At 34.3% G+C, this 12171-nt stretch overlaps 2 protein-coding genes across 2 annotated transcripts; one reads left to right on the plus strand and one right to left on the minus strand.

Annotated features, from left to right (window-relative positions):
* Positions 1-4: 4 nt before the first annotated feature.
* Positions 5-1706, minus strand: LOC143618047 (CMP-sialic acid transporter 1-like; the record flags this gene model as incomplete). Its single annotated transcript, XM_077090388.1, has 5 exons — positions 1656-1706; positions 1498-1581; positions 884-1098; positions 724-802; positions 5-145 (listed from the first exon to the last, which is right to left on the minus strand). Coding segments are annotated over exons 1-5 (570 nt in total), but the record flags the coding sequence as incomplete, so codon positions are not given.
* A 5649-nt stretch (positions 1707-7355) lies between these two features.
* LOC143618051 (protein trichome birefringence-like 25) lies at positions 7356-9638 on the plus strand. Its single transcript, XM_077090390.1, has 2 exons — positions 7356-7396; positions 8590-9638. Exon 2 carries the CDS (start codon positions 8688-8690, stop codon positions 9636-9638), a length of 951 nt encoding a protein of 316 aa, XP_076946505.1. The 5' UTR covers positions 7356-7396; positions 8590-8687.
* The last annotated feature ends 2533 nt before the right edge of the window (positions 9639-12171 follow it).

The raw sequence follows: 12171 nt of genomic DNA on the forward strand, positions 1-12171 counted from the left end.
ACAAAGAGTCATTATTCTTCTTCATTAAAAACTCTGTATAAACTCCAGCTAGGGCTGAAAGACAAGCAGACAAAACGCCCAACATGTACCCCTGGATCGGTGATGAGAATAGCGAGTCACAAGATGCCTCTCCACATCCTTTAACCTATATCACCAATAAACCGATAAGGACTAGTAGATTTTACAAGTAGACTTTAGCAGCATCTAGTCTTATTTGATATATTATCAGCAAATCTTAGCTAAAGGCTTACGTGCAATTAGGGGTGTAAACGAGCCGAGCTCGCGGGCTACTTGAGCTTGGATTGTCAAAAAGCTCGTTCAGTTATCGAGACCAAGCTCGAGCTTTGCATAGAAAGCTGGTTTAGACTCGTCGAGCCTTGTGCATTTTTAAGTTTTTCTATTTTAGAATTTCTGTGTTAATTTTACACTACACAACCGAGCTTGAGCCTAGCTTTGGCTTGTTTCGGGCACTACACGAGCTCGAGCTGAGCTTAGGCTCGTAAAAGGTTTCCTTTAAGTATATAAAAATAATTAAAAACTTACATAAAATATTTAATAAATAATAAACGAGCCAAGCCCAAGCTTGAAAAAACAACTCACAAGCAAAGCTTGAGGCTCGAGCTTTAGAAAATAACTTAAAAAACAAGCGGAGTTCAAGCTTGGCTCGTTTACACCCCTACATGCAATATCAAGCAAAAGACATGTGATTGGTTTACAAACAACCTGACTTGTGGTCGTTCCAACCGCCAATAAAACTATCGCCATCCACTGCAAATTTGAAAGCTTCCGCTTCAAAAACAGCCTAAAAAAAACATTAAGTTGACAGCATGTTAAATAAGCAAAGAAACTAATAACGATGACCAGGGAAGTTACGACCACCCACCTAAATAATATTCCGGTAGTGACAATTTTCAAATTCCCCATGATTTGATAAGTGGATGTATCAACATATGTGAGGGTGGCAAACTGAACATTGTTATGGATGAGGTATATGACTGATGGGATCGGGTACAAGCGAACAGTCTTCCAGTCTGTGGTCATCCTCGGAGGAGGTGATTTCTTGCACTCCCTCCACAGAAAGATGCTAGATACAGCAAGCTGCATTGCAAGCAACCCAACTAATGTTAATAGGGTCTAGGGCTGTAAGCGAGCCGAACGTTGAGCGATTTCTTACACTCTCTGTCTCTCCACAGGAAAATCTTTGTTTATGTTCGTTTTCTTAATAAATGAACGAACAATAGCAAAGAACCGTGTTCGATTAACTAAATGAAGAACACGAACATTGGATAATGTATTTGTGTTGTGCTGTTGATTAAAAATTGTAATGAGTTTTCTATTCTTTTCATAAGTAAAACTATTAACTATAAAACAAAAATGTTTACAGATGATTAATAAATTATATTATGTAAAATATTAAGATATGAATATGAATGTGAATCAAATTTGCATATAAATGCCAATCTAACAACAACTAGGAGCGGAGTTTAGAGAGCAGACCTTAAAGATCTCAGCAAGAAATGGGATAGTGGCATAATCATAAGTGTATCCTCCATTAGTCTGTGACAATGCAGTCAAAATGCCCTGACAATCAAAATCATATTAGAGACGAATAGATAGATGATATTACTAACTAACTAACTAATTAGGGTTTGTACCTGAGAACTGGTGAGAAGAGTGAGAAGCGATGCGACCACGTACCATTTCATTTCATTTCATTCTCCGTTCGTCCGTCGATTCGATTTGCTTTCTTGCTTGCCCGCTGATAGACAGACTCCCCCAGTCTAATATTAATTAGTTGCAAGTCGACCAACAAGTCATATTTTTATTATGTATTAAAGAGTTTCAATTTCAATTTTTCTTGAGTATGTATGTAATGTAGTTAATCAAATCATTGTGTTTCAATTACAATTGTTTATCATATTATTAATTCTGACTGAATCAAACTCTTCACATCCGTCTATAAATCTTTCAAGAGCAAATACATGCTATACATCGATCCTAAATCCAAGCTCGTTTATCATCGTTTCACACGCTTCCGCACCGATAGTCGATTTGTCTAAATCCCCCCTTCTACACCATTCAGGTTGTGCCACGTCACTGTGTTGTTTAACCTTTTGTCTTTATTTATTTTATGAATTATAAGTCTCACTGAAAAGATAGCTTATTCAAGTTAAAATATTTTTTGATCTTGTATGCACCTTTACTTTCAAATTTGTATTATTATTTTTTTGAAAGCCCAACTTTTATAACAAAGAAAAAAAGAGGCAACTCCCAAGTCACGGGAAGCCCAAGAATACAAGAGACAATAAATGAAACAAAAAAATTGGTCATTTTACAATGAAAAAATTGACAAAGTTAAACCGGCATTATTTTCCCCACTCTGAAACTTGATCCCTTGCTTCTATGCTTCACTAAAAGGGAAGAAGTATTTTAGTATCATTCACCAAGTTATCCATTATAAAGGTTTTATTTTAAAAACTTTAGTCATTTCGTTGTTTTCTAAATCATCCAAGTCACAATTGAAATCGCTTGTATAGCCTTGCAATCCTCCTTATTCTTTTTATATTTTGATGGATATTCAAGCAAAGCCGTCACCGTGTTGAAGTGATTTGAGTCGTGTAACTTAACCCAATTATGGATAATTAAGTAACCCCACTTAGCAATCAAGCAATGAACCATAAGATGCACACACGATTTTGGATTTATGTCACACAACACACACGTATCATCACCTACATTTATTCCTCCAAACGAAACAATTAACCGTAATAGGGATCCATTTCAACCAAAGTTACCAACAACTGTCGGATGATTCAAATTATCTAATTCCCATCTCAATTTTTTTTTTACCAAAAATCGTTTATAGATCCATCTGCCTCTTTCCATAACCACTTATTTGGGCCTAAAGATATTATGATGTTAGAAACTGTGACATTCGTCAATTTCGGGTCTTGTTTGTATTCGTTTTTGTATTTGTTTATTATGTAAACCGACCCGATTTGTAAACCGAAGCTTATGTTATAATCAAAATGATGGATTTATGTTACAATATTATTTCACACTTGTTGGGTCTTGAAAACATCCTATTTTTATTTTATTTTTATTTATTTATTTTTTTGTTGTTTTGTATTTTTGTCTTGATCCATTTTGCATGAAAACTCTTGTGTCTCACACCCATATTTGACCACCAACATTACCCTATATATGCACCACCTTTCATCTTTATTTTCCCTTGCTACAACTCCAAAAAAAAAAAAAAAAAAAAAAAAACTCTCTCAAACATCAAAGATTCAAGGTTATCTTCTTAAGTGTTTTTGAAGGTTTTTAGTCTACCATCTTAATTAGTTTATGTAGCCTTATTAATACTTGTTTATGGTTGTGCAACATATTTATAATATACACCCCTTGTTTACCTTTGGTAGTTACTTCTCTGATTCCGGTCGGTGAGGTTTCGGACCTCATAAGGTAAGGCTTCATGGAGGACTTCGTGTCCTTGATATATATACATCTATATAACTTGTTCATACATATTAATCTTGCTTATTTTAGTTTGTTGGTCATGTTTACAAGTTCCATGGTTATGGGTTTTTAAGAGTCTATGCTTCGGTTTAACCGTAAATAGCTCTAAACCGTAAACCAAACTTTGTTACTAGTTTTGTTAAATAATTGTTTAAATATACTTATTGTTAGATCTAAGTTTCTAAAATCATTTTTACAAATTCTATGGTTATGGGTTTGTAGAATCTTACCTCGGTTTTAACCCGAAACACGATCCGAACTGAAAACCGAACTTTTGTTTAAAGACTTTATTGTTAACTTTTGGTTGTAAAACTTAAAGTATTTTTATTTGTACATTATTATACAAGTTTGGACATGTGGAAACCATCTATGAACTTGTTGTGAGATGGAAACCGAACCAAACCAATTCTTACTCGCTTAAGACACACAAGTGTATTTTTTTTTCAGCCATCAAGACTTGTATATTTCTTTAAAAATAGTTACAAATTGATTTTTAAATATTTTCTTAAGTACTTGGAAATGTTGGATCCAACTTGATCTCATAACAAAGTTTGGACCGACAAAACCGAACACTCGCTTAACGTGCGTTGTTAGTTCTAAAACAATGGAACTACATACTTGGTTAAGTCTTATTAAATTTTATTGAGTTATCTCATAACATTCAATATTTTGGAAAGTTGACTTTGGGTTTGACCAACTATCAAGACCCGAACGGACAACCTAAACACTCGATAAAAAAAACCGTTTTAGTATCTTTATTCCAAAGGGATTTGCATTCTTGCATTTTACCCACCTTATTACTTAACATAGGTTGAGTAAATATTAAGGTTAGATACTTTAACCCGGTTTCGAGCAAACTTACATTTTTAAAGAGTTATTATTATAAATTATTAAATAGTTACATTTTAAAACCTTGAACTTTAATTATTTACATTTCTCAACATTTATTTTGTTTAAAGACTTTCAAGATAACCTTTCTAAATTCAAGACTTCTTTTCTTTTTAGGCATTGTGCGTTAAACTCGTTGTTCCGACAAATATTCAAATTATCATCTTTCAAGTTTATTACTTGAAGGCGAGTACTTCATACCCCATTTTCCATATTTTATTTTGAGGGTGACATTTCATACTTATTCAACAAAATGCTTTATATTTGAATCTTAAACCACAAACATAGTTGTATACTTTACCTAAATAATTGCTCGATTTGGTGTTCTATGCTTATATGCCTATGTGTTTATCGCTTTTGGTTGGTGAAACTATAAAATCCTAGACTATTTGGCATTCCCTTATAGCAAAATGTCGTTAACGTAATGCAATTAACGATAACTATAAAATCCTAGACTATTTGGCATCCCCTTATAGCTAGGTGTTGCTAATGTGTTTAGCGATATCTATTTATCCAAATTGCCACTTTTATTTATCGTTTCGTATGCAAGTTTTGTGGCTATTTTTATTATATACTAATATGATTAAACTTATGAATTGCTCACCACCCTTTGTGTTGACAAACTTTATTTTCTGAAATGTTGCAGATTTGCATCTTGGTTGATTTATGATTGTGAAGAAAACGACATCAAAGACCTTAGGATATTAGTAAAAACGAACAATATCAAATTTGCCATATTTTGTGATATCTTGTTTATGGTTATTTTATGGATAATTGTTATGTGACATTTTCGATGTTATGAAATGAAATGAATTTATTAAATACTGTCACTTTAATTAGTGTCATGTGCTTATGGACAATCGTTACACCTCGGCATGTTCCGCCGCCTTTGGTCGGGGTGTGACAGAAACCAACGCTAAACAAGCCTACAATTCATCCTTAGCTTGGGCTAAATACGTAATCCTACTCATCTTCAAGTTCACAGGAGAACAATAGTTTTAACGGTTGGTCTCTTACCCAAACATCTAATCAGAATTGACCAACATTAAACTTTTATCAAAAACACATTTTTTTTAACTGGTCTACAAATTTTTTCATTTCATATACGACTTTAAAAGGCCCGAGTTGTAGTACTTTTCTCATATTTAATACTTATTTAATACGTGTTTGTTAAGATGCATTTATTTGTGTACATACTATTACAATTTGTTTTAATACAACTATTCTAATATTGTTTAAAAATAAAGAATGCCGCATGTGTAGAACATGAAATCATGCTCCATGTGTGATTTTATCTCCTTGGATTTGTCTTTTACACATTGAAGTAAGTTATTCTTATTATATATGTATTTTGTTATCTTAAGCTTTACGGCTTAATCATATCACAAATAGTACTTCGTAAATCATAAATATGTTTCATGAGAAATTGAATAACAACATATTGTTACAATTTTAATAATTTAATTGGTCTTTCTGCCTGTTGGTAGTAAGTTATGGCGTTAAAAAAATCGAATCTGAATTCGTATCCAAAAATCCGAATCCAAATTATCTGAAAATTTGGATAGTGATTTTGAAAATTTTCGGGATAGTTCGGATAAGTTCGGTTATCCAAACTATCTGAAATATTTTTAATTATTAAAATAATAAATTTTATTTATAAATTTCGGATAATTTTTGGATATTTTAGATAATTTTTCGGATATCCCGAATATTTTTAAAAGTAATTCTTTAAATTTTATTATAATTATTATTTTTTTCGGATATTTCGAGTATCTTGTTCACTATTCGATCGGGTATCCGAAATTTCGGATTCGGATAATGAAATCTATCATCCGAAAGGTCCGGATATCCGACTTTGTAGACCCTTAATAGTAAGAGAGTGTTTGTTGAGTCTTGAGATCTATATGATCTTGGTTCAATACATGTCTAGGATTCCTCCTTGATAATGATTTGGGGTGCAAACGAGCCGAACTATTCGAGATCGGCTCGTTAAAAAGCTCGATCAAGCCGAGCTTTATCGAGCCCGAGCCCGAGCTCGAGCCTGAAAATAAGCTCGTTTAATAAACGAGCCCGAGCCCGAGCTTCACTTATCAAGCTCGAGCTGGCTCGCAAGCCTAAACGAGCCTGCCATTTATATAATTTTAAAAAAAATATATTTAATGATTATTAATTAATATATATAATGTTATAAAAAACAAATAAAAATAACTAAAATAATATATCCTATTTTGTACATAAAATTATAATAGAAGAAATATATAAATATAATTATAATTATATAAAAAAATAATTGATAAATAGTAAACGAGCCGAACCCGAGCCAAGCTCAAGCTTGAAAATCTATTATCGAGCTGAACTCGAGCTTTGAAAATAGAGCTCGAAACGAGCCGAGCTCGAGCTCGAGCTCAAGCTCTAGCTCGAGCTCAAGCTCTAGCTCTGTATAAGTTAAATGAGCCGAGCTCGAGCCTAGTCGAGCTCGGGCTCGACTCGGCTCGTTTACACCCCTAATATGAATGATCCTGAGTCAAACTTAAAGTGCCAAATCAGTATAAACATCGCTCGTTTAATATGAAGTATCAAGAACAGTTTCAAACACGGTTAAAAAAATAAATATTGTGAAATGTTGGTTAGAGTAATAAATGGAATTGGTCCCAATATGTTTGTATTATAGACCGACCCCACCAACACTAAAATCCAACCACATGACACATGTCCCACACACAGCACAACATACTCCTATGTATGCCCAAACCAAATCCTAGTTTCAGTGTGTGTTTCAGTTTCTTCTCCGATTATGATATGAGTGCAGACATGACAATTACTAGGAATCTGTTTGTTAAGATCATTGTCTCTTTGATTCTTTTGGGCTTTGCTTATCGCCTATACTTTTCAACCACTCCATTTACACCGAATAATATTCGGATTCGGTCACCTCCGGCAGCAGCTGCTAATTTCACACTCCCCATTGCTCAACCTCCAACTCCTATCAGTATGCATGTCTACCTTCATTTATTACTTATTACTCTTTCTTTTTCTTTTTCTTTTTCTTTTTGTTAGAAAATGGCGAATTCAATTGATTATTATTATTATTAGTACTAGTACTACAGCTACTACTATTATTTTTATTATTAAAACTTGATTAAATCAAGTTATGTTGAAGAATAACATCCTTTAATAATCAAGTTTACAGAACATCTAGCTTGAAATCAATACTAGTTCGGTTAGATTAATTTAGCTTTAATGATAGAATTTAAACATTACAAAAATAGCCTCACAAAAATGAAGACCATGTATTGAAAACTTTTAATTCGAGAAATGGTTGGGCTTTGGGTAGGGGTGTGCATTTGTTGGTTTGGGGTTTTTGTTTTCGAAAACTTTTCGGTATCGGTTTTTCGGGGCCATTTTGGTTTGAAAATGTGGGCCAAAATATGAAGTTGGGCTTAAATCTATTTGTTAATAAATAACTATAGTTGATTGGTATATATTTGCGCTAAAATACTTGAGTTACATGACTTATTAGATTTTTATTGATTACTTAAAGTTAAACCTAAAAATAAAAAATGAAACTCCATCAATTTAGTTCGGTTTTAATTATATGTAAAACCATCAATTTTTGTTTGGTTTCGAACCCTTAACTTCGGTGAGGGTAATTTTTTTTTTGGGTTGCAACTTTATAAATAGAATAAAAAATAAAAATTCTAATTCCTTCCCAAACATTGTGCTGGTCACATACTAGAAATTAAAAATGTAGAAAGTTGAACACTTGAGGGACTAGGGCTCGAAATTAAACGAGGCAGCTCAGCTAGGCTCGAGCTCGCTTTTGAAGTTAAACAAGCCGAGCCATGATTACAAAAATGAGTCAACTCAACTCAGGTTGTTTCAAGTCAAGTTTTTTTAGCTAATTTTATTCGAGCGATCCACGAGCCCGAGCTGCGAGCTTTTTGAACAACCCTATGAGGGACCATGTGTGAACCGGTTTGGACGTGGCCCGGTTCAGGCTTGACCATCCTCAAAACAAAGACCATATGGGCTCAACTGTCCCCATGACCCAACCCTGGTCTCACACTTTGTTTCCAAAACATTAAAATGATGCAATTTTGAGACATGGTTGAACATTTTTATGTCTACTTTTTTCACAAGACAAACATATCATCATAATATTAAAGTTTTGTCCATGGTTAGGGAGCTGTGATATATTCACAGGACAATGGGTTAAGGATCCCACAGGCCCACCATACACCAACACCACCTGTAGCACAATAGAACACCACCAAAACTGCATGAAAAACGGCCGGCCCGATTCCAGTTACATATACTGGCGGTGGGCGCCTCGCGACTGCACATTACCAAGATTTGACGCCACAAAATTTCTTCGTTTCATGACCAACAAGTCCATGGCCTTCATCGGTGACTCAATCTCACGCAACCACGTGCAGTCATTGCTATGCATTCTTACTCAAGTGGAACGACCGGTAGAGGTGTATCACGACGAAGAATACCGAAGCAGAAGATGGTTTTTTGATTCGCATAACTTCACACTTTCGGTGATTTGGTCGCCTTTTCTAACCGAAGCCAGAATATTTGAAGATAATGACGGGCACGCCTCGGGTGTGGTTCGGCTCCATCTTGACGAGCCGGGCTCCGAATGGGTCAACGAGTTTGGTAAGTTTGACTATATGAAGGTTGCAGCCGGGAAATGGTTCTTGAAAACAGCGGTATACTATGAGAACAACACGATCGTTGGGTGTCATAACTGTAAACTAGAGAATGTAACGGAGGTCGGGTTTTATTACGCGTACCGTCGAGCTTTACAGACGACTCTCAACTTCATTGCAAAGTTGGACCACAAGGTTTACACCTTGTTCCAGACCACAACACCTGACCATTTCGAGAATGGTGAGTGGAACACGGGCGGGTATTGTAACAGGACGGTTCCTTTCGAAGACAGTGAGATTGAATTGCGAGATATTGATACAATAATGAGAGAGATTGAACTGGAAGAATTCAGGAAAGCGGTCGGGAATACAAACGGGCTGACTCTGAAACTGTTTGATACGACCCGTTTGGCGTTGTTGAGGCCAGACGGTCACCCTGGGCCCTACCGTTCGTTCCATCCGTTCGAAGGGAAAGATTCGAATGTTCAAGTTCAAAATGATTGTTTGCATTGGTGCTTGCCTGGCCCGATTGACTCATGGAATGATTTACTCATTCATATACTTGTTACAGAATAATAAAGATAAGATTTTTATTTCACTTCCTTGGCCGATTTTTGGTCGTGTAATTTATGTTCTGTTTACCGAAGATTAAGGCGTATAGCACTTGACTATGGATGTTGCATAATCTCAGAGACTGGATATAATCCTTTTGGTATGAATAGTTATATAAACTGTATGCATGATGATCACAACTTAATTATGCATCCCTAATAGTATGCAGGTTATGAAATAGACTTGAGAAAACAAAGAATCTATAAATGCAAAAGAAAAACATTCAAGGAAAAAGTTATCGAAATTTATTCAAAGAGTCGGATTTCATGAAACGCATACAAGCCGAAATGGAAGCATTTAACGAGGGAATACATGTCGAATTCGCCTATAAGCATCATCTGTTTCGGTCTACCTGTTCAACGATGCTGACCGAGCCTTGCTTCTTTTCAGGAAAGGGATCCTTCTGCGTATACACGTACGAATAATACTTAAATAACTTTTTCAGAAAACACACCATATACATACACTTTTTATGCCAACCGAATGATTTTGATCAGATAATAGTCACTAACTACCGGATGATTATGATTTGATGGAACTGTTTCGGTTTCGGTTAAAACTGAACAAATGGATTTAAACCGTATTCATCGAATTCATCCGAAACAACAATTTTTTCTGTTTGTGTTCCATATTCGGACAACCGTTTGGGTTCCGTACTAGATCAAAATATATATACATCCTAAAACCAAAAGTTAAGGGCCATATTAAAACAACCATACTGATGAAACATTAAATAGTCTTAACCATACAACTAGTAAAGCATAAAATAACCATCCTAAAACATCCAAAATGAAACATCATGGATATGGATATGGACTATCATACTGCATGCTAGTTATGGGCTTAAACAATACCGGCCCATATACAAAATAACTAATATAGTTTACATTTTAATCGATTAATTCGGTTAAACCAAATAAATCCACAAATCGATTTGCAATCGAATTTGGAATTCGGTTTTCAGTTATAACCAAATCGAAAATTGAATTATGAAATCGGATTCGGTTTTTCTGAACACTCCTAGGCCCTGGGCCCAATCGCCCAAGGAGGCCCGTAACGTTTAAAACAAATATTATATACATATACAATAGTCACAACCCAATTCACTAATTCACTTAATAGTCCATTTCAAAAAATGGCTTTCATGATGAAAACATAGTCTAAATTCTTAACGATTATTCGCTTTTTATATATGAGTTATCGAGTTCATATGTTAAATACTATATCTACAGATTTCATATAGAAGCTAAATGCTGATTAAAATTCAAGAATCAAGGTGTGCTTAGGTTCCTTATACGAGTGTAAGTGAGCGTAGTTACTAGGACTTGGATCCTTAAAAGCTTGACTCGCGATCAAGCTAAACAAGCTCTTAAGGCTCGTTTAATAAATCGTTTGAAGCCAATATTCTAAGAATTTTTATAAGAATTAATTTTTATTAATCATGAACCGCCCAGTCATTGAAATAATTATTTTTTTTATACATGCAAAAATATTGAAAGACTTTGAAAAAATTCAATCACTAAAAACAAGTAAATTTTTGGGCTGAAAGTTAAAAAAATTTGCTTCTTTAAGTAAAAGAGTTTTTTATATTGGGTTTAAACAAGTAAATTTTAAAATAGGATTATTGGGTTATGGTTTAGGTTGTGCAAAAAGTTTTTGTTATAAAAATGAGTTTAAATGAATTGGGAAATTAGGTTTACACATTAATAATACATCTTTTCTTCAAAAAAAAAATCATAAATATATAATTTTCTTTTAAAAAATTTCCGGGTCTACCAGGGTAATCAGGCCGGGAGCCATCTCCCAAACAAATAAACACCACCAAAATCCAAACCCAGATCTAATTCTAGCCCGACCCTAGACTGGTCGTATACCAGTTTGCACTTTGGAGACTCAAACTGACCCGATTTGGAGAAAAAACAAGTTTTTGGCCGCGCACAAACCGATTTTATAACCCGAACTTATTTAGATCATTTAAGCATGCAGATAGATACAAATGGGTATTTTGTTTTATGTATGTTGTCATGTCATTCTAGTTGTAGATCTAAAATCAATCAAGGTACTTATTCAATAAATAATAAACATATTAAATAAATTAGATTAAGCGACCTGTTTGAAGATAAAGTTTAAGGCAAGAAGAGTGGCTGCAACGCCTTCAACGACAATCAATGAAACGAAATATGCAAACGGATCCAAATTATTTACTTACCTTTGTTTTGGTTAAACCTATAAGAAGATTACATTTTAATTTTATTATTAGGGGTATTGGTTTTTAATAATCAAAACTATGGCTATCCGGACTAACTTTGTTAACTTCTTCCAGACATGGCAAAGCCTACTACTTGTCAAAATCTTATTATGTGGGTCTGTTTTTTCTTTAAATGATTTCTCTTTAATGTTATTCTACATCCAATCCCTACAAATTTCAAGAGTATCTAAACGAGTTCGTCATCGTCTTTTGCATATGGTTGCCATTTAACCACGATATAATTGCAAT

The sequence above is a fragment of the Bidens hawaiensis genome, unplaced genomic scaffold (genome assembly GCF_021521415.1).
Source record: "Bidens hawaiensis isolate Kalapana, Puna unplaced genomic scaffold, B.hawaiensis_p1.1 tig00062506_1, whole genome shotgun sequence".
Lineage (NCBI taxonomy): Eukaryota > Viridiplantae > Streptophyta > Magnoliopsida > Asterales > Asteraceae > Bidens > Bidens hawaiensis.